This window comes from Euprymna scolopes, chromosome 27, assembly GCF_053919585.1.
Source record: "Euprymna scolopes isolate OS-2025 chromosome 27, ASM5391958v1, whole genome shotgun sequence".
NCBI lineage: Eukaryota > Metazoa > Mollusca > Cephalopoda > Sepiida > Sepiolidae > Euprymna > Euprymna scolopes.
Genome location: NC_136508.1, coordinates 66635547 through 66661535, shown reverse-complemented (window position 1 = coordinate 66661535; position 25989 = coordinate 66635547). Strand labels below are relative to the sequence as shown.

At 34.0% G+C, this 25989-nt stretch overlaps 1 protein-coding gene across 1 annotated transcript in view; it reads right to left on the bottom strand.

Annotated features, from left to right (window-relative positions):
• The window catches only part of LOC145248888 (BTB/POZ domain-containing protein KCTD6-like), a 194274-nt gene that overhangs the window by 139434 nt on the left and 28851 nt on the right, over positions 1-25989 (bottom strand). Inside the window, exon 2 of the mRNA XM_080110654.1 lies at positions 2378-2639. Coding sequence (XP_079966780.1) covers positions 2378-2553 — 176 coding nt within the window. The 5' untranslated portion in view covers positions 2554-2639. The remainder of the gene's footprint in view (positions 1-2377; positions 2640-25989) is intronic.

Below are 25989 nucleotides of genomic sequence, written 5' to 3'. Positions count from 1 at the left end.
TGCAGGTATTTCTTTTTCTATTGAACACCAAAACATATCACAAACATTAATCTCAATAACAACTATAGTATTTACACCTGCAATGCTATGATGTCAGATTAAAAATAACACAGAAGAGACGCCACTACTCTTTCTCTGCTCTACCCTTATTTCCATCATTTAACTGAATTCCGATCTGATCTATGATCCCACCCCAACCCGTGTAAAATATTCACAACAAAAACTCTGCGAAGAATTTCCTTTTCTTCCCCTCGGTGTAACTAAAACCAAACAACAATTCCATGAGCAGAGTTTGTTTCCCAGAACTATCCATATGTAGAACACAATTCCGCAAGGCTGCTTCCCAACTTACTTCCCAATTTACAAGTCTTTTTGTTCTTTTTTCTTTTTTTATTTCTTTTTACAAAAAGGTTACTACATATCCAGGCCCTGAGGCCACTCGTGGACAAAGGTTAATGTGTGTACGATAGTCATTGGGACAAGAGTGTAGTAATCGTTCGTGGTAGAAATTTGGTACAATTAAATTATTTACAAGGCCGTTTCAATAAGAACTTTTTAAAGTTGAACTTTAAGATGACAATATTATAGTCAGTTGGAAAGCAAACCAATGGGACAGAATTCCACAGGCAGGAAGTTTTAGGAAAGAAGCTTTCTTAATAGAATCTGCATTCAGATTTAGGTTTCGGCACTGATAGAGATTTCGTATTATCGAGATTTCGTATTATCGAGATTTCGTATTATCGAGATTTCGTATTATCGAGTCATGATTTCAAAATTAAAAAAAAGGTATTTGGATACCATCAGCTAGAATCGAAACTGACATTGTAGCATTCAAAGCTGGTGACGTTACCACTGTACCAACATGACACGCACATGTACTGATTAAAAATTAGAAATAAAATAAGATGAATGTACAAAAATGTATAACGATTTTTTTTTCAATTTTGACCCATTCTTGGGTCCTTAAAAACTATTTTCACCAGCTAAAGACCCATGAGAGAACGGTCCGAAAAAAATCCAATCATTTAAGGCCCCTAGCGCCGCTCTGCGACTTTTAGTTTTAGAGGAGATAGAGTTTGAAAATATGGAGACAGACAGGCATATATTTTTTTATATATTAAATTTTGTATATCTCACCATTGTTTGGATTCTTCGAACTATTGTTCTCATCCTGAGTTTTATTTGCACAATGTTGCACTCGATGTGACCTCTGACCTTCTTGAAGTGTATTTAGTCGAACTTAATGAATCTTTCTGTTGAACTCATAGGAACCATTAATTATAAATAATATATATATACATATATATATTATTTTTAAAATATAATTATCCACTGCCAATATATTATATATATATATATATATATATATATGTATATATATATATATATATATATATAATATATTTATATAAGTACATATATATATATATATGTACATATATATATATACATATATATATATATACATATATACATACATATATATATATATATATATATATATATATATATATATATATATATATATTTATATAAAATGGGTTAAGAAATTCCAGCGAAAGAAAGATGTATATTTAAATAAGGGAGTAGTCACCAACAATGTGTATTTTTTAACATTATTTTATTATTCCGTGTCTTGGTTTTTCATTGAGAATTATGTCTGGATCATTGTAATAATGTTTTTAAGCCATTGAAATGACTTAAAAACATTATTACAATGATCCAACCAACTTGGTGACTACTCCCTTATTTAAATATATACATATATATATATATATATATATATATATATATATATATATATATATATATATATATATATATATATATATATATATATATATAGTGCAAAATTTTGTTGAAAATTCGAAGATTTACGTTTTCTTTTTTTATAACTTTCGTTTATTTCCTGGATTTTTTTTTTCCATTAGTGGGAAGGCAATTTTATGATTTATGTGTCCATAAAAATATCCTGTCCCCCACCAACTTCTTCAGATGTTTTTCCATTAGATTTTTACAACAAAAGTATATTTTTAACATGCTGAACATCGTATTCGGGTAAAAAGTCTTCCAAAGTCATGCTTCCTCACTTCCGCCATCTAAGAAATATATATATATATATATATATATATATATATATATATATATATATATATATATATATATATATGTATACACACATTTCTTAGAAATTTTTAAACCTTTTAAAACTGTATAAAAAAACTAGTAATCTCAAATATTTCATTGGAAAACTCGTTTTAAGTCAATTAATCTTTTGCAAACACTGTATTAGTCTGGGAGAGAAATTTTTGTATGACAATGGGAGAGAAATCTTTGCTTCTCTGACGATAAAGAAAAATGTTTAGTTTCTTCCTACCTGAATAGATGTCCATCTCTGTCAATGAAATAGCTTCCCCGTTCATCTCGTGGCCAGTTTGAATCCTTTGAAAGAATCTCCGTGAACAACGTATCCGGTTGGCTGAGAAGTGTATCCCGGGTGGTCGTGTAGAACATTCCACCGACATTTAGTTTTATAATCCGTCTGTCTCCCATTGCTGAATGACAATAGGATCTTTTATCCTTCTCTTTGTTTTTAATTTTTGGTAAATTCCCCAATTCCTTAATTCCTTTAATTTTGGCTGCACCAGCATTGAAAAAGAAAATAAATAAATAAATAAATAAATATTAAAGACAACAAATAAATAAAATCATAAAAAGGGTAAACATCTTTAATCAATTTTCTTACACAAATGAATGTTGGATGACAGCTGTTCTCTTATTAATAATCAATGAGACGATTCTAAATATCACCCCATCCCCGATTTCGATACAATTACTGATTCTGTTCTAAATTTCCCATTACAGTTCTTTTTAAATTTCTAAATTACAATAGAAAAATGCGAGCATGAAAAGTAATATGGTTAAGCTTAAACGTGGAAAAGTAAAGGACTAGTTGTTAAAACTGGAAAAGAAAAGGACAAGATATTCTAGTAAAAAAATTAATAAATTTATGACTTAAAATATTGCAACATTAAGAACTGATTACATAATGTTATAAATTGAATTTTAAAAAAAAACTTTATTCTTTTACACATTTTTACTGAAAAAAAAAGGCATCTTGCTAGTCTGTCTAAATTGAAATCGATTCGTTGCTGTTCTTGATCTAAGAATCCCAGAAATAAATACGATTGTAAGTTTTATTTTATGTAGATTTATTTTAAAATATTCATTTTTTTTTTAGACTTAAAAAAAAATATCAAGAGTTTATTTTTAGCAACTATTTCATGAGGTTTTACCAAAAATAAATTCTCGATTTATATCATATGATTTTTATGGCTTAATATTGTGACTAAATATTTTGTGGCACTTCTGCATTACGCAGCCGAGCGCCATTGTTAGGGAGCGATAACTCCAATTTCTTCTTGGTCAAATAAATAACAAAGAAGCTTTTTTTTTTTCTGAACACAAAAAATATTTGAAATTTACTGTATAAAAATGTATTAGAATATAATTGTAAAGACATTTATAGAAAAATCTGCGTAAGGAAATATGATTTTAATAAAACAATTTGGGCATTTTTGTAATTAAAGTAACAGTGGATTTTTCTAAAATAAATAGTTTTTCGAACAAATAAGTAACTTTAATGAAACATTTTTTGAATTAAAGCAAATTTGAAGGGTCAACAACAAATCTATAATTTAAATGAAACATTTTTCCGCATTAAACCAACATTGGATTTTTTTTCCAAAAGATCTTTTGAATTGAAGTAACAAATAATTTTAATGAAACATATCGTCCCCCGTTCTTTGACCGAAAAACGCCACCTGGCGACAGTTTAGTGAAACACACCATAAAAACATGGCGCTCGGCCGCAAAATGCAGAAATGCCTGTTTTATTGTTAACATGCCGAGATTGTTTGAATATAGAATCACAGAAACAGTTATGCCGTCGTGCCTTAATTTGTCATACATAAATTGTAAAACTCCTATTTTTTCTTTCCTTTTTTTTTTATAAATCATTTTTCTTTTTTACAAAACATTACAAGTTTATTTGTTATGCTGTTTAAATCCCCTTTTAAAACGACGATTTTTCTAAGTTTCCGGGTATGCTGAAATGAATATTGCATTTAAATTTGGGGCAGACAAGTAGTTTTCTGTGACAAGTACCAATGTGCATACGTGTAATAAAATAGATATTGAGACTTTCTCCACTCTTTATGTATGCCTAAATCAAAACGTAGATTCCATCAACAAAGCTTCTTTCTTAGAACAGCACGCCTGTGGAACTCTGTTCCGTCTGTCTGTTTCCCACCTGACTACAACCTGGATGTCTTCAAGTCCAACGTAAACAAATTCCTGATGAACCGCCCCCTTAAGTAGACACTTTATTAATTCTCCACACTAACGTACTTTACTTACAATAACCCTTATCCCTGAGTGGCTTCCGGACCTTGATAAGTGGTGACCACCTTGTAAAAAAAAAGAAAAAAAGACCTTTATTATCCAATGTAATCCATTGTTTTCACTGGTGGCCATGTTTTTCCCAACTGCACAAGTACTAATGTGCATACGTATAACAAAACATCCCCTCCTCCCCATGTTAAGAATGGCGAACGCCATTGACATTAAGTGATACATTGAAAAAATGTCTTAATATGCAAAAAAAAAAACTACTTGTCTAGTCTAAATTTAAATGTGATATTTTTTTAAGCAGACCTGAAAACCTATAAAAGTCATAATTTCAAAGAAATTTACCAAATCATCTATTAACTTTGGTATTAAACTCCTATTAAACAAAGTCAGGTTGCCACATAAAGTTACTTAGATATCAGTCGAATTCGTTTTTCTTTTCATCTTTTTATTATCATTAATAATGATGATAAAAATAAAGATGACAAGAAAATGGGAAGAGAAACAACCACATGGACTATTTCATAAGAATGACAGGATGAGACTAATGAAAACACTTGGAGATAGTTACAAAAAAAGGAAGCCTTAACAGAGAAACTGAATCCCTAATAACAGCTGCACAAGATAACGCAATTAGAATCAACCAGATAAAAGCAAGGATCGACAAGTCAAGAAAACAGCAAATGCAGACTCTGGACAAAGAGACAAAGCAATAAACCTCATAATAAGCGAATGCAGCAAACTAGCCCAAAAAGAATCAAATAGGGAAGGCAGTATACTGGCAATTATGCAGACAACTGAATCTTGAACATCCAAACAAATGGTACAAGCACAAACCGGCAGCAGTACTTGAGAATGAAATTCACAAAATCTTATGGGACATGGATATACAAACGGATAACCCCATCCAAGCAAGACTAGCAGGTGTCATACTAGTTAACCAGAAAGAAAAGACCTGTCAGATTGTAGATTTTGCTGTCCCAGCAGAACACAGAGTGAAGATCAAGGAGACAGAAGCAGAGCAAATACACTGAACTGGCCAGAGAGCTCAAAGAAAGATGCAAAAAGCTCTAGATAAGTCCACTAATAGTAGAAGCACTAGGAACAATACCGAAAAACATTGAAAAGAAAACGGGAGAGATAAGGTACAATGGATAACAATAATAAAAATGGCGCAGACTCCATAGAATGCTACAAGTTGTTCTCAAAGAAATCTTTGAGGATGCCCTGCATGACTACTCCTAGTGAGTAAATAATATAAACTGCAAACACTAACTAGTAACTTGAATAGTGTAATAGAAATATAAAAAAAACAGAATACGACCACAGGAAACCAAGAAAACTGAAACTACAAAAAGTTAAATACGCCCCCCCCCCAAAAAAAAACAAATGGTAACATCTAAATCGGATGGTGCCACGCTAAAGAAATGTGAAGGATCAAGAAGGACCTAGGAGAGAAAGCAGCAACCAAACCTCCACTGGAAAAGTGCAGAGAATACTGGGGTGTTGGAAGCTTTTTGCCACTCAAACCCTAGGAATAACAATAGCCGTTGTCAGCGAAAGATCAAAGGTAAGCAGCTGTTATGATAATGTAAAGTAAGCTGATGGCTTGTACGAGAACTTATAGTGAGTGGATAATATTTATTTCATTTTGTAACGACTCCCTGAAAAAAAGAGATGAGATTCATTCTCTGGGGATTCTCCCTCAATCCCAGCCCCAAACCAAGAACTTCAAAGATCGAGGGTTTTCCTAAGGGTATAGATGATACTAACAATAGCAGATGATTGAAAAATTCCAACAAAAAACCTAACAGCCAGCCATGGTTCTCCCCAGAATGTGCTGCTGCTATCACGCACAGAAATCACTTTTTCCATAACTACCAACGTAATAGATGCACTGAGACTAAAGCTGCTTTCAGGACTGCCAGCAACCACTGTAAAAGAGTAATAAAAAATGCAAGAGAGCTATATGCCCAGTCTGTTAAATCCAAGGTAGCTGATCAGCGGCTTGGTTCCCACCAGTTTTGGCAAATAACAAATAGGATCCTGAACAGAAGTGTGCGTTCTATCCCAACCATTATCAATGGACCAGAGGTTATCTCGTCAGCGTCAGACAAGGCCAAACTATTTGCAAAGAACTTTGCAGCTAATTCTACCCTATGCGACGAAGGCCATCAACTCCCCATATTTCCTCCTATAACACAGAACAAGCTAGGTAACATACAAATATCCGTGCATGAGGTCGCCAAGCTAATAAAAAACCTAGATTCCAGTAAAGCAACTGGCCCTGATGGCATCCCAATTATAGTGTTAAAAAAGCTTCAACCAGAACTTGCTCCCATACTTACGAAACTATTTAAGCGCTGCCTTAAGGAGAAGTGCTTTCCGACCCCCTGGAAGACCTCATCAGTTTGCCCTGTATTTAAGAATTCAGGTGATAAGTCATCTCCCTCTCAATACAGACCAATAAGTCTTCTCTGTGTTATGAGTAAGTTACTGGAATCAATATTAAATTGAGAAATAGTCAACCACCTCAGCAGGAATAACCTTCTTAGTGACACACAATATGGTTTCCGCTCTGCAAGATCTACCGCAGATGTGCTGACGGTTATATCCCACAGGATTAGTGAATCTCTTGACAAAGGCTTCCTTTCTAGGGCAATTGCTCTTGACATATCAAAGGCCTTTGACAAAGTATGGCATAAGGGTCTACTTCACAAGATTTCCAGCTACAGTATAACTGGAAATGTTTTCTCAATCATTAAATCATTTCTCTCCGATAGGCTCATAAGAGTAGTGGTAGATGGACAAAAATCGGAGGCCTGCAATATAAATGCTGGAGTCCCTCAGGGGTCAATCCTGGGCCCAACTCTCTTCCTGATCTACATCAATGACCTCCCTAAACACATACTTAAATCATTCGTTGACATCTATGCTGATGACACGACCATCTACGGCAACACATCAAAGGCTGTAAATGACGAAGTTCTCTCAGATTCTCTCTCCTCTGATCTCGAGCGCATGGTTCAGTGGGGGAAGATGTGGCTAGTTACCTTTAATGCATCTAAAACCAAACTCCTATCCTTACATCATCAACGCTCTGATCCCCAGCTGGCATCAATTGTGATGGATGGCTCTCGTCTGGGTGAGGCCCCGTGTTTTGACAAGCTTCTGGGTTTGACCTTTACTCCTGATCTGAAATGGAACACGTACATCAAGTCTGTTGCCAAGGTCGCAGGAAAGATGGTGGGATCCTTCTACCGCCCCAGAAGATATCTCACTACTGATGCAATTCTCTATCTATATAAAAGCCAAGTACGGCCAAGGATGGAATACTGTTGCCATATCTGGGCAGGAGCTGCCAAAAACAGCCTATCATGCCTTGACAGAGTACAAAATAGACTTCGTGGCTTAGTGGGGGATGCCCTTTTCTCTACCCTGCAGCCCCTCTCCCACAGAAGAGACGTTGCGAGCCTATCCTTGTTTTATCGTTATTTTCATGGCAGGTGCTCGGCTGAACTCCAATCCCTGGTCCCCCCTCGCCAAACTTTCACGAAAAACACCCGTCTAGCTGAATCCACTGTGAAAAATTTCCCCCACTCTATATCTGTGCCTAAATCAAAACACGGATTTCATGAGCAAAGCTTCTTTCTTAGAACTGCACGCCTGTGGAACTCTGTTCCGTCTGCCTGCTTCCCTCCGGACTACAACTTGGATGTCTTCAAGTCTAATGTTAACAAATTCCTAATGAACTGCCCCCCTAATTAAACACTTCATAAAATCTCCTCACTAACGTGATGTACTTGCAATAACCCTTATCCCTGAGTGGCTTCCGGGCCTTGATAAATGGTGATCACTGTGTAAAAAAAAAAACAAAAAAAAACCGCTCAACACATCAGAAATTGCTAGTTTTTGGGGGTTTTTTTTTCAAATATCCTTCCAGACAACATGATACCATACTCAGCGCACCTTATTACCACCGAGAACACTTTAGTTTTAACGCCATGCATATGCCTTACGTCCAAGGCCAACGGAACATAATTGGCACGCTTTTCATTTTCCTTCTCAATCACTGAAAAGTCTATGCTTTGTCAAATCTGAGACCACATCAATGACTACAACATCCAAACGATTATGTTCCAATTGCTTGGCCGTAATGATGCTTTTGCTCCACCATACCTCCACATTACAATCCTCACTAGCGCTTACATCTTCAGGTACTTCCTCAAACCACTTCCCAGCACACTTCAACCCAAACCTCCAACAAACCTCCCATTAAAGCTAATAATGATAACTAGCATGCTGCCCAGCTTTTCCCAGTCGTAAGATACACTTAAATATGATATTTTAATTCATGCAGATTTCATATTCATTATTATAGTGCCAATTCTCTATTGATTATTATATCGTACCCAATACATACGAGTGATTTTAAATTTAAAAAAAAATTACAAATTTATTTAAAATGTTCAATCTACCTAATATTACCCAACCGCCAACGAGGCCAAGTAACCAGTATGTGGCTAGAGATTTCAACCGCATTAATTTAGACTCAACCATCACATTGGAACCTAGCCCAGCTCGACAGCGTCGGACTTATCACAAGGTTCGCCCCCACGAGCATGAACAAATGCTCAAATTGCAAAACACGGGAGAGTTTCATGGTAAGCTAGCCAGATTCTTGAGGAAAGTCAAGAGTACCGTTGCAAGCGCCACAATGTGCAGTAGTCCAAGCAGCAATAATGCGCAAGAAAATACTGCAGCTGCTCTCGGTACTGAAGGCAATGGTACACCGGGACCGGCAACTGATAAAACTCAAGAGACAATGCATCAGGAGAACTGTGATCACAGACAAAATAGGAAGTGAAATATATATAAATCAACTTGTATAATATTTTCTTCCTATTCGAAATTTTAAGAATGTTGAATTTCAGATTTAGCAAAATACACAACTATTAATATTACCCGTTTAAAAACTTTTGAAAGTTTGGTCCGTATTTCAATGAACAAACTCTAAAACATAATATGCAGATCTTTTTTTTTCTTTTTCTTTTTTTAAATATAATTAAAATAATTATTCATATTCACAGCACAATATCTCCATTTTTTCGTGCAAATGATTTTCTAATCTCGTACGAATAATTTTCCACTATCGTTAGAAAGCTTTGCAATTTTGCACGAATATTTTTGCAAACACCTATCTATCTATCTATCTATCTATCTATATATATATATATATATATATATATATATATATATATATATATACTAGACTACCCATGACCCGTTGGGTCAGTATACATTAACTATGGAATTAATGTATGAGCGTGACACTTTTGACGTAAAGAAAATAGTTTTTGTGACGTAACAGAAACATTTCTATGAAAGTATATTAAAATGAAAAAAGAATATAGAAAGATTTCTATGAGTCGTTCTGTTTATAATTGTTTATTCTTGAAAAAAAAAATCTTACAGCCATTGAATTATAAGTGGTTTGCCATACTTAGGTAAATGTGCACTGAACAGATACCATAACACTTAAAATTAAATTCAAATGTTGAAATATCTTATAATTTAAACGTGAAAAAAATAAAAAATAAAAAAATTGGGTCGCTGAAAACGTACACATTAAATTAATACATTGTAAAATAGTAGATTTATTTGTAAGAAAATTGCGTTAAAATAACTTAAACGTAATACGGAAATGAACGGTGTAAAACAAAATGCAGAAAGTATTAACACTTGTTTATTTGGATAATTTAAAACGCAAAAATAAAAAAAATTAGGCCGAGGAGGCGTAATAGTAGTAGTAAGAGGAGGAAGAGGAGGCGTAGTAGTAGTTGTAAAGAGAAGAAGAGAAGTAGCAAGAAGACGAGGCATAGTAGTAGTAGTAGTAAGAGGAGGAGGATATTGCGCAAGCAAACAAGCAAACAACCAAGAACAACAGAGTTTTAGTATTATATATATATATATATATATATATATATATATATATATATATATATATATATATATATATATTTCTATTTATATAGACAAATATTACATAATCGTTACACTGAACATGTGAACATGTTAATGTTTTGGAGGAATTGGTTTATTAAAGAACCAAAAGTTCCTCGTCAGACGACAGAAGTAAGCTTATCTGCTATTCAAAGCATTTGGTTCTTAAATTGATAATTAGATTTTGTTCTTTATTGAGCACTCTTAATAACCTCGTTTTAATTCACGAGTTTTATCTCCTGAACATCTTTAACTTGATATATATATATATATATATATATATATATATATATATATATATATATATATGATTCGAGCAAAGGCGCCCAGACGGTCCACAGAGTTTTAAAATTATCAAGACAATAATAAATTAGATTATCAATGATTATTATCATCTAAAACTCAAAATTAGGGATAACCACTGCAACATTCGTTTCTAACATCCGATAAAAATAACTAAAAAACAAAAAAAAATAAATCATTAAAAAAAAGTAGACATCTTGAACCAATTTTCTTATACAAATGAATGTTGGACAACAGCTGTTCTTTCGTCAACCTGATTGCCACCAATAAACTGGAACTGAAGCACAACTTATTCCTGACAAAACATACAAAGTCTACGATTGTTTCAAGGGTACTGAGTTTTAATAATAACAGTTCTGTAGGAGGATAGAGGGCGTGGTTCATTGGAAATCTTTGGTCTCATAAGAATGTATGGACAAAAACAATTGCCCTACTCTATAATATCAATGTGTTAGACTGACTTTTTAAAATCTGACTAGTTTTTATACAAGATGAAAATCATCTATTATATAAATCTCACCTATCTGTTTTTAAATGTATGTATGTATGTATGTATTTTTGTTTGTCTGTTTAAAACTTTTGACAGAAGCAACGGATTTTCACAAGATTGGTATCGTTTTGAAGCCCTACCCTTCGGACAACAAATATAAAAAAATTGGCTAGAAATATTAATTCCTTCACCCTCAACTGGGCACTTTTCTACAAGGAGGGGGTCACTTTTTTCACCGATATTTTCGAAAGTCATCCCCTCTTTTCGATTGACTAGCCTTAATTTAAACCTTCGCCACTTCTGGTTTGGCGATGGACGCAACAGCAAAGATGTCACGTTTTTTTTTTTTTTTTTCATGTTCTTTTCCTTCTTTGTGGTATGGGTTCGAGCCTGCCTTCGTATTACCACTTTTCTTTATTTCTTTTTTTTGCTCATAGAAACAGTACGTAATCTGAGGTTCAGAAAATTCGACCGTTTTGCTTTATGGCATATCAAACTTTTTCTGGGTTAGTTAATGCTAAATCGGGTACTTTTAGAAAAAGCTTTTATGCTTCAAGTTCTTTATATCTTCAAATATTTATGCATGATGTTTGGTTTGGTTGTTTGTTTTTACAGCATATCAACCCTTTTTTAGATTATTTAATGCCTAAGGAAATTATTTTGGAAAAAGTTTCTATGCTTCCAGTTAGTATATACGCATGTGTAAATATACATACACAGAAACTTATATACATTGGTATGTATACTAACTTGAAGCGTAAAAACTTTATAACCTTTCTATGTATACAAATATTTATGTGTAAATATTATTACAAACCCTTTCATATAACTTGCTATTCCCCCATCCCTTAACTCGTTTGCTTTTTTTTGACATCTTAATTTAAACGCTTCTAAACTTGCCATATTGTGTCAACCCCTCCCCCTTTATTACTGAAATGTAATATAACTATACGGACCCCTTACGTATCCCTTACACCTTTCGGTTCTTCTTTTTTCCCTTTTTTCTTTTCCTTTCCTTTTCTTTTTTCTTTATTCAATCTCCTTTTTCTTCTTTTTTTTTTTTAGTTTTCACTTACTCTTCCTTCTAATATATTTCTATCCTTCTTTATCTTAAGTTTTGGCATCCCCCTTTTCCCACCACGACATCTATTTTTAAGTCTAAAATGTCACTTGGTATCACTCCTCCCACTGAAAGGTAGCGTTTTAATATTTTATTTTTTATAAATAAATAAAAAAAATATATTTCACATCTTCATTTAAGAACAAGATGCTCTAAATAGCAGATATAAACATTATTTCTCTCGCCTGGTGAGGAACAGTTGGGTTTTTTACTAAATCAATTTGCTCCGAAACATCAGCATGTTTAGTGTAGCGAGTATGTAATACTTGTCTATATAAATAGAAATAATATATATATATATATATATATATATATATATATATATATATATATATATATACACACACATACACACAGGGTGACCCCCCCTCCCCAAAAAAAAAACGGGCCCCAATTCTAATTATGTCCCGTTTCTTAGTGTTTTGTCCGAATGAAATGAAACTTTGGTCATAACTAGTTTATTATATTCAAAACATCACATCAAAACACTAGGGTCTTTGGCCTTTTTTTTCCTCCGTTGACTGTAAAATGCTCAGAAAAACAATTGAATGTGATTTGTTTGTTTTTTTTGGTCACCCTCTCTCTCTCTCTCTCTCTCTCTCTCTCTCTCTCTCTCTCTCTCTCTCTCTCTCTCTGTATATATATATATATATATATATATATATATATATATATATATATATATATATATACACACACAAACATTGTTTTATGAGTACTATTTATGCTCAGTGAACAGGATGTTAATATTAACAGTCCTGTACAAGGATAAAGGGTGTTATTCATTGAAATCTCTGCTCTTTGAAGAATGTGTACATAAAAATATGTAAAGACTAGGTGAACGAAAACAATTCTCTACTCTGTGATATTGCTATGTCAAACTGATGGTTATATAGATATCACTTTTCTTCTTTTAATAAAAATCGCTCCAGACAAAGCATACAGCCATTTGGTGTTAAGAGCTAATAAATATTAGGGTTTTTTTTGTTTTTTTTTACATTTTTACCCCAAACAAGGCACACTGCCACTTTGATGTAGGGGGCTACTATCAGGGATATATGCTACAGGGGTACTATGCGGGAAGTTCGGCAGCAAGATGTCGGTTCACGTTACACTTGAACTTCTGCATGTCAGTACAGTTAGAGAAGCAGGAACCCGGAAGGGAATCCCAAAATTACTATAAGTCTATTGCGTTTGTGATGAGAGAAAGATAGGGTGATTGAAATGTAACTTCCTATTTTAAAATACAATTCGTTTTTTTTTTAATATAATTTATATATGTAATGAATATAAGAAATTATAATGCATAGACTATCATTTAAAATTCAATATAGGCGCCTTCATTCGAATCAACCAGGAATCGCGTCAACTGATTTCACAAGAAACTTTTGCAGAATGGTAGTCATAACATCACGTATTCACCCTTATGGAGGAGCTTCATCTTTCATAAAAATTAAATCTTCAGTACATTGTCGCAAGCAGTAACAATTAGCCAAATTTCATCTCTCAACCTAATGAGATACGTCCATACTTTGCTATTGTTGTTCATGAATGGCTGAGTAGACAATTCTCTGGAAGATAGTTGTCACGGTTCACACAAATGGCCGACCAGAAATCCTAATTTAATACCTTGCGATTTTTCCTTTTTTTTTCTCCGAGGATCGCTGAAAGAGCAAGTCGTCTACTCAACCAAACCAAGAAATTTAGAAGAACTTGTATGTATAGGGTGTCCAAAATGTCACTAAACGGTTTTGAACTTTAATAGATTATTTATTTTTGATGATATCTTTCTGTAATTTAAGCACAATCTGACTAAGACATTGGGAAAGTTTTTTTTCCATGAAAATAAAAAATTCAAACAATCTTTACTTATGAAAATTAATGTCTTTTAAATGTCGCATATTTGTGCTTTTTCCAAAATATTCGTGACAGATTACAGAATCTCTGGGTTGCAATTTAACTCCCTTATTTCGTTCCCGATGTTTTCCTTCAATTCTTTCAGGGTTTGGAGTTTGTTAACATAGACTCTTTCTTTAAGATATCCCCACAAGAAGTCGGGGCTAATCAAGTTTGGGGAATGTGGTGGCGATTTGAAATTGCCAGAGTGAGAGATAATATTGTTGCCTGATTTTGGTAAAACAATTTCACAATTTGCGTAGGTTGTTGAATGCTATACTTATCTATTAATTAATTTCCAAAATATTATCTGTAAAATATCGTAAATAGAGATAAAAGTAATGATTAATGGTAAAATGACAAAGATTTTCAACCCTTCAGTGACTTTTTGGACACCCTGTATTTTAAAATCGGGATTTACTTTTTAATCACTTTGTTTCAAACATCTATGGCGTATACTCATTAGGTTATGTCATGCACTCTACTTGCCCTTAATAGCTTAAAATTGTTTATTAAGTCATTAATTAGTTTAGGTGAGTAATGAAAATGTCACCATTCCATTCATAAACTGACGTGGCCTAATTATTATTAAAAAAAAAAAAAAAAAACAAAAAAACTTGAGCAAACTAAATTATATTCGGGCTAATAACAGGGGAAAATAAAAAATAAAAATCAAGTATTAGTATGTCAGACTGGTCGTTATATAGATCTGAGTTTTAAAATCTGACAGCATAAATTTATATGCAAGATTAAAATCGTAGAAAGTAAAAATAGAAATAATAACTAGCGGGACCTGTGGAAATTCCAAGGGGACCCCTTCATATGTAATATATTGATGTTGGCATTCTGTAGATGTTCAGTGTAAATGGAGATGCTCTGATATTATTGTACCTATTTACTATGCCTCCCCACGGGACAGAGTTCGACACCAGGGTCGTTTTTTAACGTGGAGAAAAGGTTTTAAAAAAAATATTATTATTGTAGCTCTTTTGTTAAAACTGCAAAAGTATTTATCTAAGCTAGCATGAACGCCCAGTAAAGCCCGCTCATAAAGTACGCTTAAATATGATATTTTATTTCTTGCAGATTTCGTATATATTATTATAGAGTTCGTATATATATATTATAGAGTTCTATGTTCTATCGATTTCGTATATATATTCTAGATTTCGTATATATATCATAGAGTTCTATGTTCTATCGATTTTTATATTATAAAGTTGCGATTTCAAAAGTAAACAAATATATCCATATGACTCGGGTGTATTAGCTTGAATCGAAATCGAAATAAAAACTTATGAATATATATATATATATATATATATATATATATGAACTTGAGTTCCTTCAGCCATAACCGAAACCAAAACTAATAAAGAATTCTTGATAAAATTATTTATAAAAAAAATAGATGATTTAAGTGCCATCAGCTATAGTCGAAACCGAAACCAAAACTTATGAAGAATTCTTGGTAAAATTATTTATGACAAAAAATAGAAGAACATAACAGTTAAACGACCCGGATGTAAGTGTGACGCACAAAAGAACACACACGCTATCGTATTAATATATAGATGAGGTTCAAGAGATTTGGTCATTTTGTTTTACAACATATCAACCATTTTCTGGGTCATTTAATGCCGAATCCACTACTTTTGGAAAAAGCTTTTACACTTCAAGTCCTTTATATCTTCAAATAATTTATTCATGGTTCTTGGAAAATTGTTTGTTTTTTGACTTTGCAGAACATTATTGAGTTTTGCAAGGGGGAAGGAAAAAAAAAAAAGATACCATCAATGTTTGATGCATTTAAGGTTAGGAAGCCAGTATCTTCAGACAGCCTGATCTGGTAGCACCATGTGCAAATAGATGCACACACCCATGTATATATACATACATATACGTACACATATACATACATATGTACGCACACGTACACACACACACACACATATATATACAACACATACGTACACACACACACATACATATATATATACACACATACATACACACATATATACACACACATACACAAATACATATATACACACAAATATGTACACACATGTATATATACACGCACATACTTACACACATGTATACACACACAGATATGTACACACACACATATATGGCATAATCACGTTGACACACCGGTTCATGGCAGATCACCAAAATTAAGCAACGTTGAGCCTGGTTGTTACTAAAGTGGGTGACCAATTTGGGAAATCCAAGTGCTATATGCAGGAGGACGTCGACACCTCCCTGCAAAAAGTTGCAAAAACCTAACGTCGTCATCTCCCCTGACAGGGATATACATGCGACTGTGGACCGCTTGTGAATTTCATACTCCCATGAAACTTCCTCCTATTTTTCCTATTAATATATTTTAATTTCTCTTTTCAAAATTATAAAATAGAATCTTTGGAAATTTTTTGTATAGATAAGCTTACAACAGAACAACGAGTGAGGATAATTGAATTTTACTTTGAAAATGGACGGTCAATTGTGGCAATGCAAAGATCTTATATGCGCCATTTCAATGTTTAATATCCTCTTAAAAGATATGATATTGAATTTGTTCAACCTCAGTTAGTAAACATGCCAGGGTATTGGTGGCAAACAAAATGGAGCAACTGCACATACAGCTAGAGCAACAATGCAGTTGTTAACTGTGATGTTTCAGGATCGAAAAATCTCTTGAAATTTCGATTTTGAATGGCCTCCACGTTCATCTAATTTGACAGAACTAGACTTTTGGCTTTGTGGATATCTTAAAGACAAAGTGTATGCAAATAAGCCTCGAAGCATCCAAGAACTTAAGCCAAACATACGCAGGAATTTTTTTCCCTACAGCTTCCGTTATAAGGAACTGTCATAAAGAATAGCTTAGAAAGAGCTCGACTTTGCAAAGTCGAGAATGGAGGCTACTTAAGAGACATTATCTTTCGTAATTAAGTCAGAACAAATTTCCACACTATAAACTGTGTAATAAAAAAAAGAATTAATTAAATAGTCATTTAAGAAAAAGTTATTTGATTTTCAAACTGTAAAGTGACTTATGGGCCACCCTGTATATATACATACACACACACATTGTTTTATGAGTACTATCGATATATATGCTAAGTGAACTGAATCTTAACGATTCTATCCAAGGACAGAAGGCGTTGTTTATTGGAAATCTCAGCTCAGTGTTGTTGTTTGCATTGTTTAGATATTTGATTCATCTGAAGTGGGTCACACGATGACAAGATGGTTGTTTTGCTATGCTTAGTGACATAAATCCACATCCTTAATCTTAACGTGAAGTTGTTGTTTTTTTTATTTTAACTCTCATTAAAAGTAGAACAATAACTATCGTAAACAACTTATTGTAATTCAGACGTTTGTAATTACCTTGGCGATATTATTGGAGCACAGGCGGGATTAGGTACAAGTGTAATTTTACAAGAGTTCTTATTTACATTGCCTCCCCACGTAACAGGTAGACACCAGGGTCGATTTTTTTAAGTGTAGAAAAAGGAACAAAAATTTAAAATTGTCTCAATCATGAAGGTGTTCTCCTCCACCACTGAGTGAGAACAAGAAATTGAAGAGCAGCATCTGAAGAACAGATACTACACTTTGATCTTGGCTCAAAGGCCAAACATGCTGTGGGACTGCTTACCAACTAACTACAACATTTTGGTTTTCAAGTCCAATATAAACAAATTCTTAACACTCATTTGATCCTCATCCGCAAATGGCCCTTGATAAAGGGTGATACTTCAGTTAAAAACGGTTGGGGATTGCGCAACCCTTGCCCCACAATTACACGTGCAGCTGCCTCTACAGGTGCTATCCTTTGTCTTTCCAGACTAAACGGAGGCATCGACATTGTAGAGATCCCTAGATGCCAGAAAACCTTTGAATTACAGAATTTTCGGTTTTGTAATCTATGGTCCTCTCCCTGTAAAAAATCCACAATAAAACTTTGTCTTTCTACAACCACTGTCAAATATTTCTCTTTCTCTCTGTCTCTTTCTCTACCTAAAAGTAAACAAACTTTCTATGAGTAAAGTTTCTTTCCTAGAACCGCACGTCTCTGGAACATAGTACCGTCGGGCTGCTACCCAACTGATTACAATATGGTTGTTTTCAAGTATAATATAAACAAATTCTTAAATAATAAAATTCTACCTTATCGCCACCATCATTACCAATCTTCAGCGTTGTCTCAACGTCCACCTGACACTTGAATCTTTATCTTCGAGTGGCCTTTGAGCCTTAATAAGTGGTGACACGTTCATAAAAAAAAAAATATTTCGCCATTATTAACCAACAGAGGGTTACTATTGTTGACATGTGTGATGTATGGATGTGAAAACTGGCCGGTGAGAACAATATGATGCCTCGTATTTCATATGTGTGAGCCGACAATTTTTGACCAATATAACCAGGAAACAACTTATCGCTGCAATCTGGCCAAAAGAAGATGAACAAGACAAATTAAAGCAAATGTTACAGCAATGATTTGATAAGCGAGAAAAATTCTGCCCCATAAACAGGACTATGGTGATAAGCAAGATATGGTCCCTTCTGATTAATGATTATCTTCCTCTTAGACAACATGAAAGGCCCTTTCTCCTTTCCCCATTTTAAGAATTGCTTTCTTGTCCACTTGATCATGTCTAAATTATCCTAGTCAAATGGATAACAGAAGCCAGAAATCAAAAAGAGGAGAATATCGTGACTATAACAGTGAGAAAAAAAAATCATGAATCCAAGCAATTTTAAGAACTGAAGCAACCAAACAATAAAGAATAACTTGATTGAATAGTTTAATCTTTCTTCTTTCATCCATAAAAAAATAGATTATTCATTCTTTTGGGCAAAGGTTTCATAAGAAGGGGTCAACTGGGCAAGGTTTCATAGGAGGGGGTCAATTGGGCAAGGTTTCATAGGAGGGGATCAAATGGGCAAGGTTTCATAGGAGGGGATCAAATGGGCAAGGTTTCATAAGAAGGGGTCAACTGGGCAAAGGTTTCATAAGAAGGGGTCAACTGGGCAAGGTTTTATAGGAGGGGGTCAATTGGGCAAGGTTTTATAGGAGGGGATCAAATGGGCAAGGTTTCATAGGAGGGGGTCAACTGGGCAAGGTTTCATGGGAGGGGATCAAATGGGCAAGGTTTCATAGGAGGGGATCAAATGGGCAAGGTTTCATAGGAGGGGATCAAATGGGCAAGGTTTTATAGGAGGGGATCAAATGGGCAAGGTTTCATAGGAGGGGATCAAATGGGCAAGGTTTCATAAGAAGGGGTCAACTGGGCAAAGGTTTCATAAGAAGGGGTCAACTGGGCAAGGTTTTATAGGAGGGGATCAAATGGGCAAGGTTTCATAGGAGGGGATCAAATGGGCAAGGTTTCATAGGAGGGGATCAAATGGGCAAGGTTTCATAGGAGGGGATCAAATGGGCAAGGTTTCATAAGAAGGGGTCAACTGGGCAAAGGTTTCATAAGAAGGGGTCAACTGGGCAAGGTTTTATAGGAGGGGATCAAATGGGCAACGTTTCATAGGAGGGGGTCAACTGGGCAAGGTTTCATAGGAGGGGATCAAATGGGCAAGGTTTCATAGGAGGGGATCAAATGGGCAAGGTTTCATAGGAGGGGGTCAACTGGGCAAGGTTTCATAGGAGGGGGTCAATTGGGCAAGGTTTTATAGGAGGGGATCAAATGGGCAAGGTTTTATAGGAGGGGATCAAATGGGCAAGGTTTTATAGGAGGGGGTCAACTGGGCAAGGTTTCATAAGAGGGGGTCGTTTTTTCATCCATTTGCAATGTTATTTATTTTATAACTAGACTGTGTGCCTGGCGTTGCCCGGGTGTTTGGAGGTGTGTGTTGAGCAAAAAAAAAAAAAATGGCTCGAACCCGCACCATGAAGGTGAAGAACATGAAAAAAAAAATGTGACATCTTTGTTGTTGCGTCCATTGCCTAACCGGAAGTGGTGAAGGTTTAAAATAAGGCTAGTCAATCGAAAGGAGGGGATGACTTTCAAAAATATCGGCGAAAAAAAGCGATCCCCTCCTTGTAGAAAAGTGCCCAGTTGAGGGTGAAGGAATTAATGTTTTTAGCCAATTTTTTTGATATTTGTCGTCCGAAGGGTCAAGCTTCAAAACGATACAGATTTTGTGCAAATCCGTCGCCTCTGTCAAAAGTTTTAGGCATACATACATACATACATACATACATACATACATACATTTAAACAGATTAATATAATAGAAGGTGAGATGAATAATGAATATAAAGAATTGTCTGGGTGGGATGATGGTATACAGATGAGTGATTTTAAATCATTGAATTTGTTTTGTTTTTTTTGTTTTGTTTTTTTTAACTAAAACCAAACGCATCAAGAAATGACTTTCCATTAGAAAAAAAAACTTCAGTCAAAAAAAAAAAATGCAATTATAGACTATGAATCCGTGATCCATAAATCAAAAATAACCCTTTCTCCTCTGAGTACTTCCTAATTAAACGGAAGGAAATAGTTCACAGTCAGTAACTGATGTCCTTCTTGTAAAGGAAACACAAATGCCAACTAAGCATTATCAGTCTATACTGGCAGATACTTGTATGAACTTATCTTTAAAATTAACCCTGTGCTAAATATACAGATAAAAAAATATATAGAAGTAACATGTAGACAAAAACATACATAATATATATATATATATATATATATATATATATATATATATATATATATATATATATATGTGGGGGGGGTTACATTGGACTTGAAGACAATCAGGTTGTAGTCAGCTGGAAAGCAGGCAATCAGAAGAGAGTTCCACAGGCGTGCAGTTCTAAGAAAGAAGCTTTGTTCATGGAATCTACATTTAGGTTTAGGCACAGATAAAGAGTGTGGGGAAATTATTGATAGTGGTTTCAGTTAGATGAGTGTTTTTTGTGAAAGTCAGGACAGGGGGGGGGACCATAGATTGGAGCTCAGACGAGCACTTGCCATGAAAATAACGATAAAGCAAAGACAGGCTCACAACATCCCTTCTGTGGGAAAGAGGTTGCAGGGAAGAGAAAAGGGCATCCCCCACTAAGCTACGAAGTCTATTTTAAACTCTGTCAAGGCAGGATAAGCTGCCCAGATGTGGCAACAGTACTTCATTGTTGGCCGTACCTGGCTTTTATATAGAGAATTGTATCAGGAGTGAGATATCTACTGGAGCAGTAGGATGGTACAAAGTCAAATCAGGTGATGCGAATGACGTGGTCAGCATGTGATTTTTGAATAGGAAATAGCCGCATCCTTTGAAAACATTATTCCGTAAAGTTTAAAATAAAAACTTCTGAAAATTAATACTGTAAACTTTGGGGATTTTTTTTATTTTATTAAGATGGGTTAAGAGGGTGGGTTTCCTCTATCATGCTAGAGAACTACTCACACTTAGGAGTATCCTGTACTCCTACAAAGCTACCATTTGCCCATGCATGGAGTATTGTTGTCACATCTGGGCTGGTGCATCTACCATTAGTCTCTCCCTCTTGGATAGGGTACAAAAACGAATCTTCAACCTAATAGGTCCCATTTTGTCAACTAAGCTCCAACTCCTGTCCCATCACCGCAATGTCGCATCCCTATGCCTGTTTCACAAGTATATTAATGGAATGTGCTCTGATGAATTTGTTGCCCTTGTGTCCCCTCACTACTCTAATAGTTTCTTCCCTCAAACAGCTAGACTTGGGAATTCTCTACCTGCTTCCCTGACTGTACTGACATGCAGAAGTTTAAATGTAATGTAAACAAACATCTTGCTAATCTTTCCTAGGTATTGTCCCAAATAGTATCCCCTTACGTCCAAGTGGCTGTATGCCTAGTTAGGGGTGAACAAAACAAAAAAAATCATTTTTTTCTGAGACTTTCAAAGGTGTTTTCCACTGAAAGTCTCAGAAAAAAACTAATTTTCAATTTTCATTTTAATAAAAAAAAAAAAAATACAGCATTACTCGGTTTTCAAGTTTTCATTTTAAATTATAAAACCGTCTTTTTCATTAAATCGAGATTGATATTTTGCCAGTTTCAAATCGATACAACTTTACTTATCTGTTTAAAAATGACCATATAAAGAAATTTTTAAAAATTATTCAATTTGCCTTTTAATTTGCAACTAAAAAACAGATCACAACTGTTGAAAAATAAAGTCCAATAATCTATATTTTATAAATAATTTTATCAAGAATTCTTCATAAGTTTTAGTCCTGTCGGTGTGGCATTAGAATACGCCGACTGCCCCCCTGCAGAGGGTAAAAGTCCCTCAATGGGGGTCCTGGATATGACCTTAAACTATATCCAGTGGTGAGGCCCCAGCTTGCGAGCTTTGGGGAGTGTGGAGCCACCCTTTAATTGCCATTGCTCCCAGGTCCACTCTGACCCGGAGTGGTAGTACCTGTTAGGGTCCCAACTATGGGTTAAATAGAAACCGACATGAAAACAACAAATATATTCTATTAAAAAAAATTTTCTTCAAAATCTTTGGATTCGGCATTAAATAACCCGAAAAGGGTTGGTATGCCGTAAAACAAAAACAACCAACCAACATTTCATAAGTTTTGGTTTCGGTTTCAGTTTCGATTATAACTGAAGTAACTCCAGTTATATATATTCATAAGTTTTGGTTTCGGTTTCGATTCAAGCTGATGCACGCAAGTCATAAGGATATATTTTTGCGCTTTTTGAAATCGCAGCTTTATAATATATAAACATCGGTAAAACATTAACTTTATAATAATATATATGGAATCTGCAAGAATTAAAATATCATATTTAAGTGTTATCTACGACCAGGCTACGCCGGGCGTCCTTTCTAGCTTAAATAAATACTTTTGCAGTTTTAAAAAAATAATATTAGAGCGTCTCCATTTACGTTAAACATCTACAGAATGCCAACATCAATATATTTCGTATGAATGAGTCCCCTGTGGAATTTTCACAGGTCCCACTAGTTTTTTATATTAAAATCAAAGTAATGATTGAAAAAAAAAACAAAAAAAAACATAAAAATAGTTAATTAATAAAATGTTCCTTAAATCCATATGTAAATTAATCAATCCTGCAACTCTCGTTGTGTATACATAAGCGGTATATATATATATATATATATATATATATATATATATATATATATATATATATATATATATATACACACTAGCAAAAGTACCCGTCGTTGACTGTGTTCAAAAACAGCCTACAGAAAATGGACTCTGATTTATGAAAGTATGATAGGTTATGAAAAGGAAGGGTTGTAAAGAGATAGCTTCGAATTTGGGGGTATCAAAACCAAAGCAAAATATGATGAAAGTAAAAATAAAATAGATAAACCCCATAATTTTATTATACCATATTTCTTCAAACTGAAACATAATTATCAAAGTATACTTACGCAGATATATATAAAAAGTCTTTATTAAAGTTTGTGCCTATTTCCATTCTATGGAGGCCAGGCGCGAACGCAGACCCCACAATTTTATTATACCATCCCTATTTAAGTTAAAACATACTTATCAAAGTATTCTTATGTACATCTATATCAAAAACACTTGTAAACGATTTTTTTAAATTTTAAAATTTTTTATTTCCATACTTTGTGGACCAGGCACGAACGCAGACCCCACAATTTTTATGAACCACCGTTCTGTCAGATCAAACATACTCATTCCTGTGTCTTGATACATCTTCTTTCATTACATGTAATCAGTTTTTTTAAATAGTCAACCATATAGGAGCATATTCGTGACCAGACACACACACACACAGCTTTATATTATATATATATATATATATATATATATATATATACATCTTTATATATATATATATATATATATATATATATATATATATATATATAAAGATGGCGCATTAATTGTGTAAAGTTGAATTAACTTGAAATAGTGTTTTGAATTTACAGTTAGTGTGAGAAATGGGATCAGCTTTCATATTTATTCATATGGATAGATAAACATTAACATTTTAGTAATTTCGATACAAATTTATTTGATCTTTTTAAATGTGACCATAAAGAAATGAAAAGAAAGAAGAAATCAATTTACCTTTTCACTTGCAATCTCTATCTGTACCTAAATCAAAATGCAAATTCCATGAAGAAAGCTACAAGACTACAATATGTCTTCATATGTCAATACGTCTTCAAGTCTGATGCAAACAAGTTCTTGTTAACCTGTCCCCTTAAATAATAAAATTCTACACAATTTCCATCACTAACGTTTACTACACTGTTGTCACGATGACCTCTGTACATTCATTAACACTGATCCTCGAGTGCCCTTTGGGCCTTGATAAGTGGTGATCATTTTGTTTTAAAAAAAATGAAGTCTATTCCTCTTAAAAAATAAAAAAAATAAAATAAATAAGTAAATAAATAAATAAAAGGGAACATTTGAACACGAATGCAAAATATTTGTCCCGGGGGGGGGGGGGGAATAAAACTCCTAAACAGAACTATTAGTTATATTGAAATCTAAACAACCATTGAATTAAAAAAAAAAAAAAAAACAATAACAAATAATGATTAATTAAAAATGTACTTTTGCAAAACCTATATTCAAGTTAGGTAGCCTTGTGACCGACATCGCATATACATACATAGTATATAAAAAGATAGACTGCTCCTATTGCGTAAAGTTGAACTGACCTGAAATAGAGTGGTTTGACTTTACCGTTAGTGTGAGAAATAGGCACAGCTTTCACGTTTATTCACTTAGATAAATTGTAGGAAGACAAGAAAAACAGACTATACTTTTTATAACGTGGAGCCCAGCCCCAGATGAATAATAGTGGTTGTATAATATGACGTGGAGTCCTGCAAGTGATAGAGTCATATTTCCCCATGTTAGAAGACATGTTGAAAGACTAATAAAAATACTGGGTGTGGCTAAAGTAGTTTGTTCAACATCTGTAGACATTATATTTTATTCAAACAGAATTGGGATTATCGCAGTAAATGTTAATTTTAAACCCCATTTCTTAGTACATCAAAAGTTCTAAAACTATTTTATAAGATGTTGCAAAAGTAATGTCTTCTATTTTTTTTTTATTCTGCCCGAATAGAGCAAAAAGGATTGCATGATTTGAAAGTTTCATCTCTCTGTCGCAGATACTGACAATGTGAGACCAAGAAAGCAACGCCCTGCCATAGTTGTGCGTCAGAAGCAGATGAGTCATTGAATTCCTAGCAAAAGTGCATTGAGAATGGTGGTGGCTATGTAGAAAAATAAATTCTGGAACAGAAAAGGTCACTCATTTTAATGGTGCCAGTCCCGTCTTCATAGCCCTTCAACTTTTGGAGTTGGAAAAAAAAAAAAAAAGAAAGAAAGAAAGAAACGAGGGCTTTACTTTTGTGACCTCCTTGTATTTATATTTCGTTTGTCTTCTGACTTATATTTAATTGAGTCACCTGCTCCTACCAGATCAGTCTCTCTGAAGATACTGGCTTCTTGACCCAAAATGCACAAAACATTAATGTTTCTTTTTTCTTTTTCTTTTTTTTTTCCTTTCCTTTCCTTTTGCAAAACTCAATCATGTTTTGGAAAGTCAAAAACAAAAACAATTTTCCTTTTACAATGACAACCAAACTAAGCACCATGAATAAATATTTAAAAAATATGAACTTAAAGCATAAAACTTTTACCAAAATGACTGGATTCGGCATTAAATGACCTGAAAGGGTTAATGTGACGTAAAAT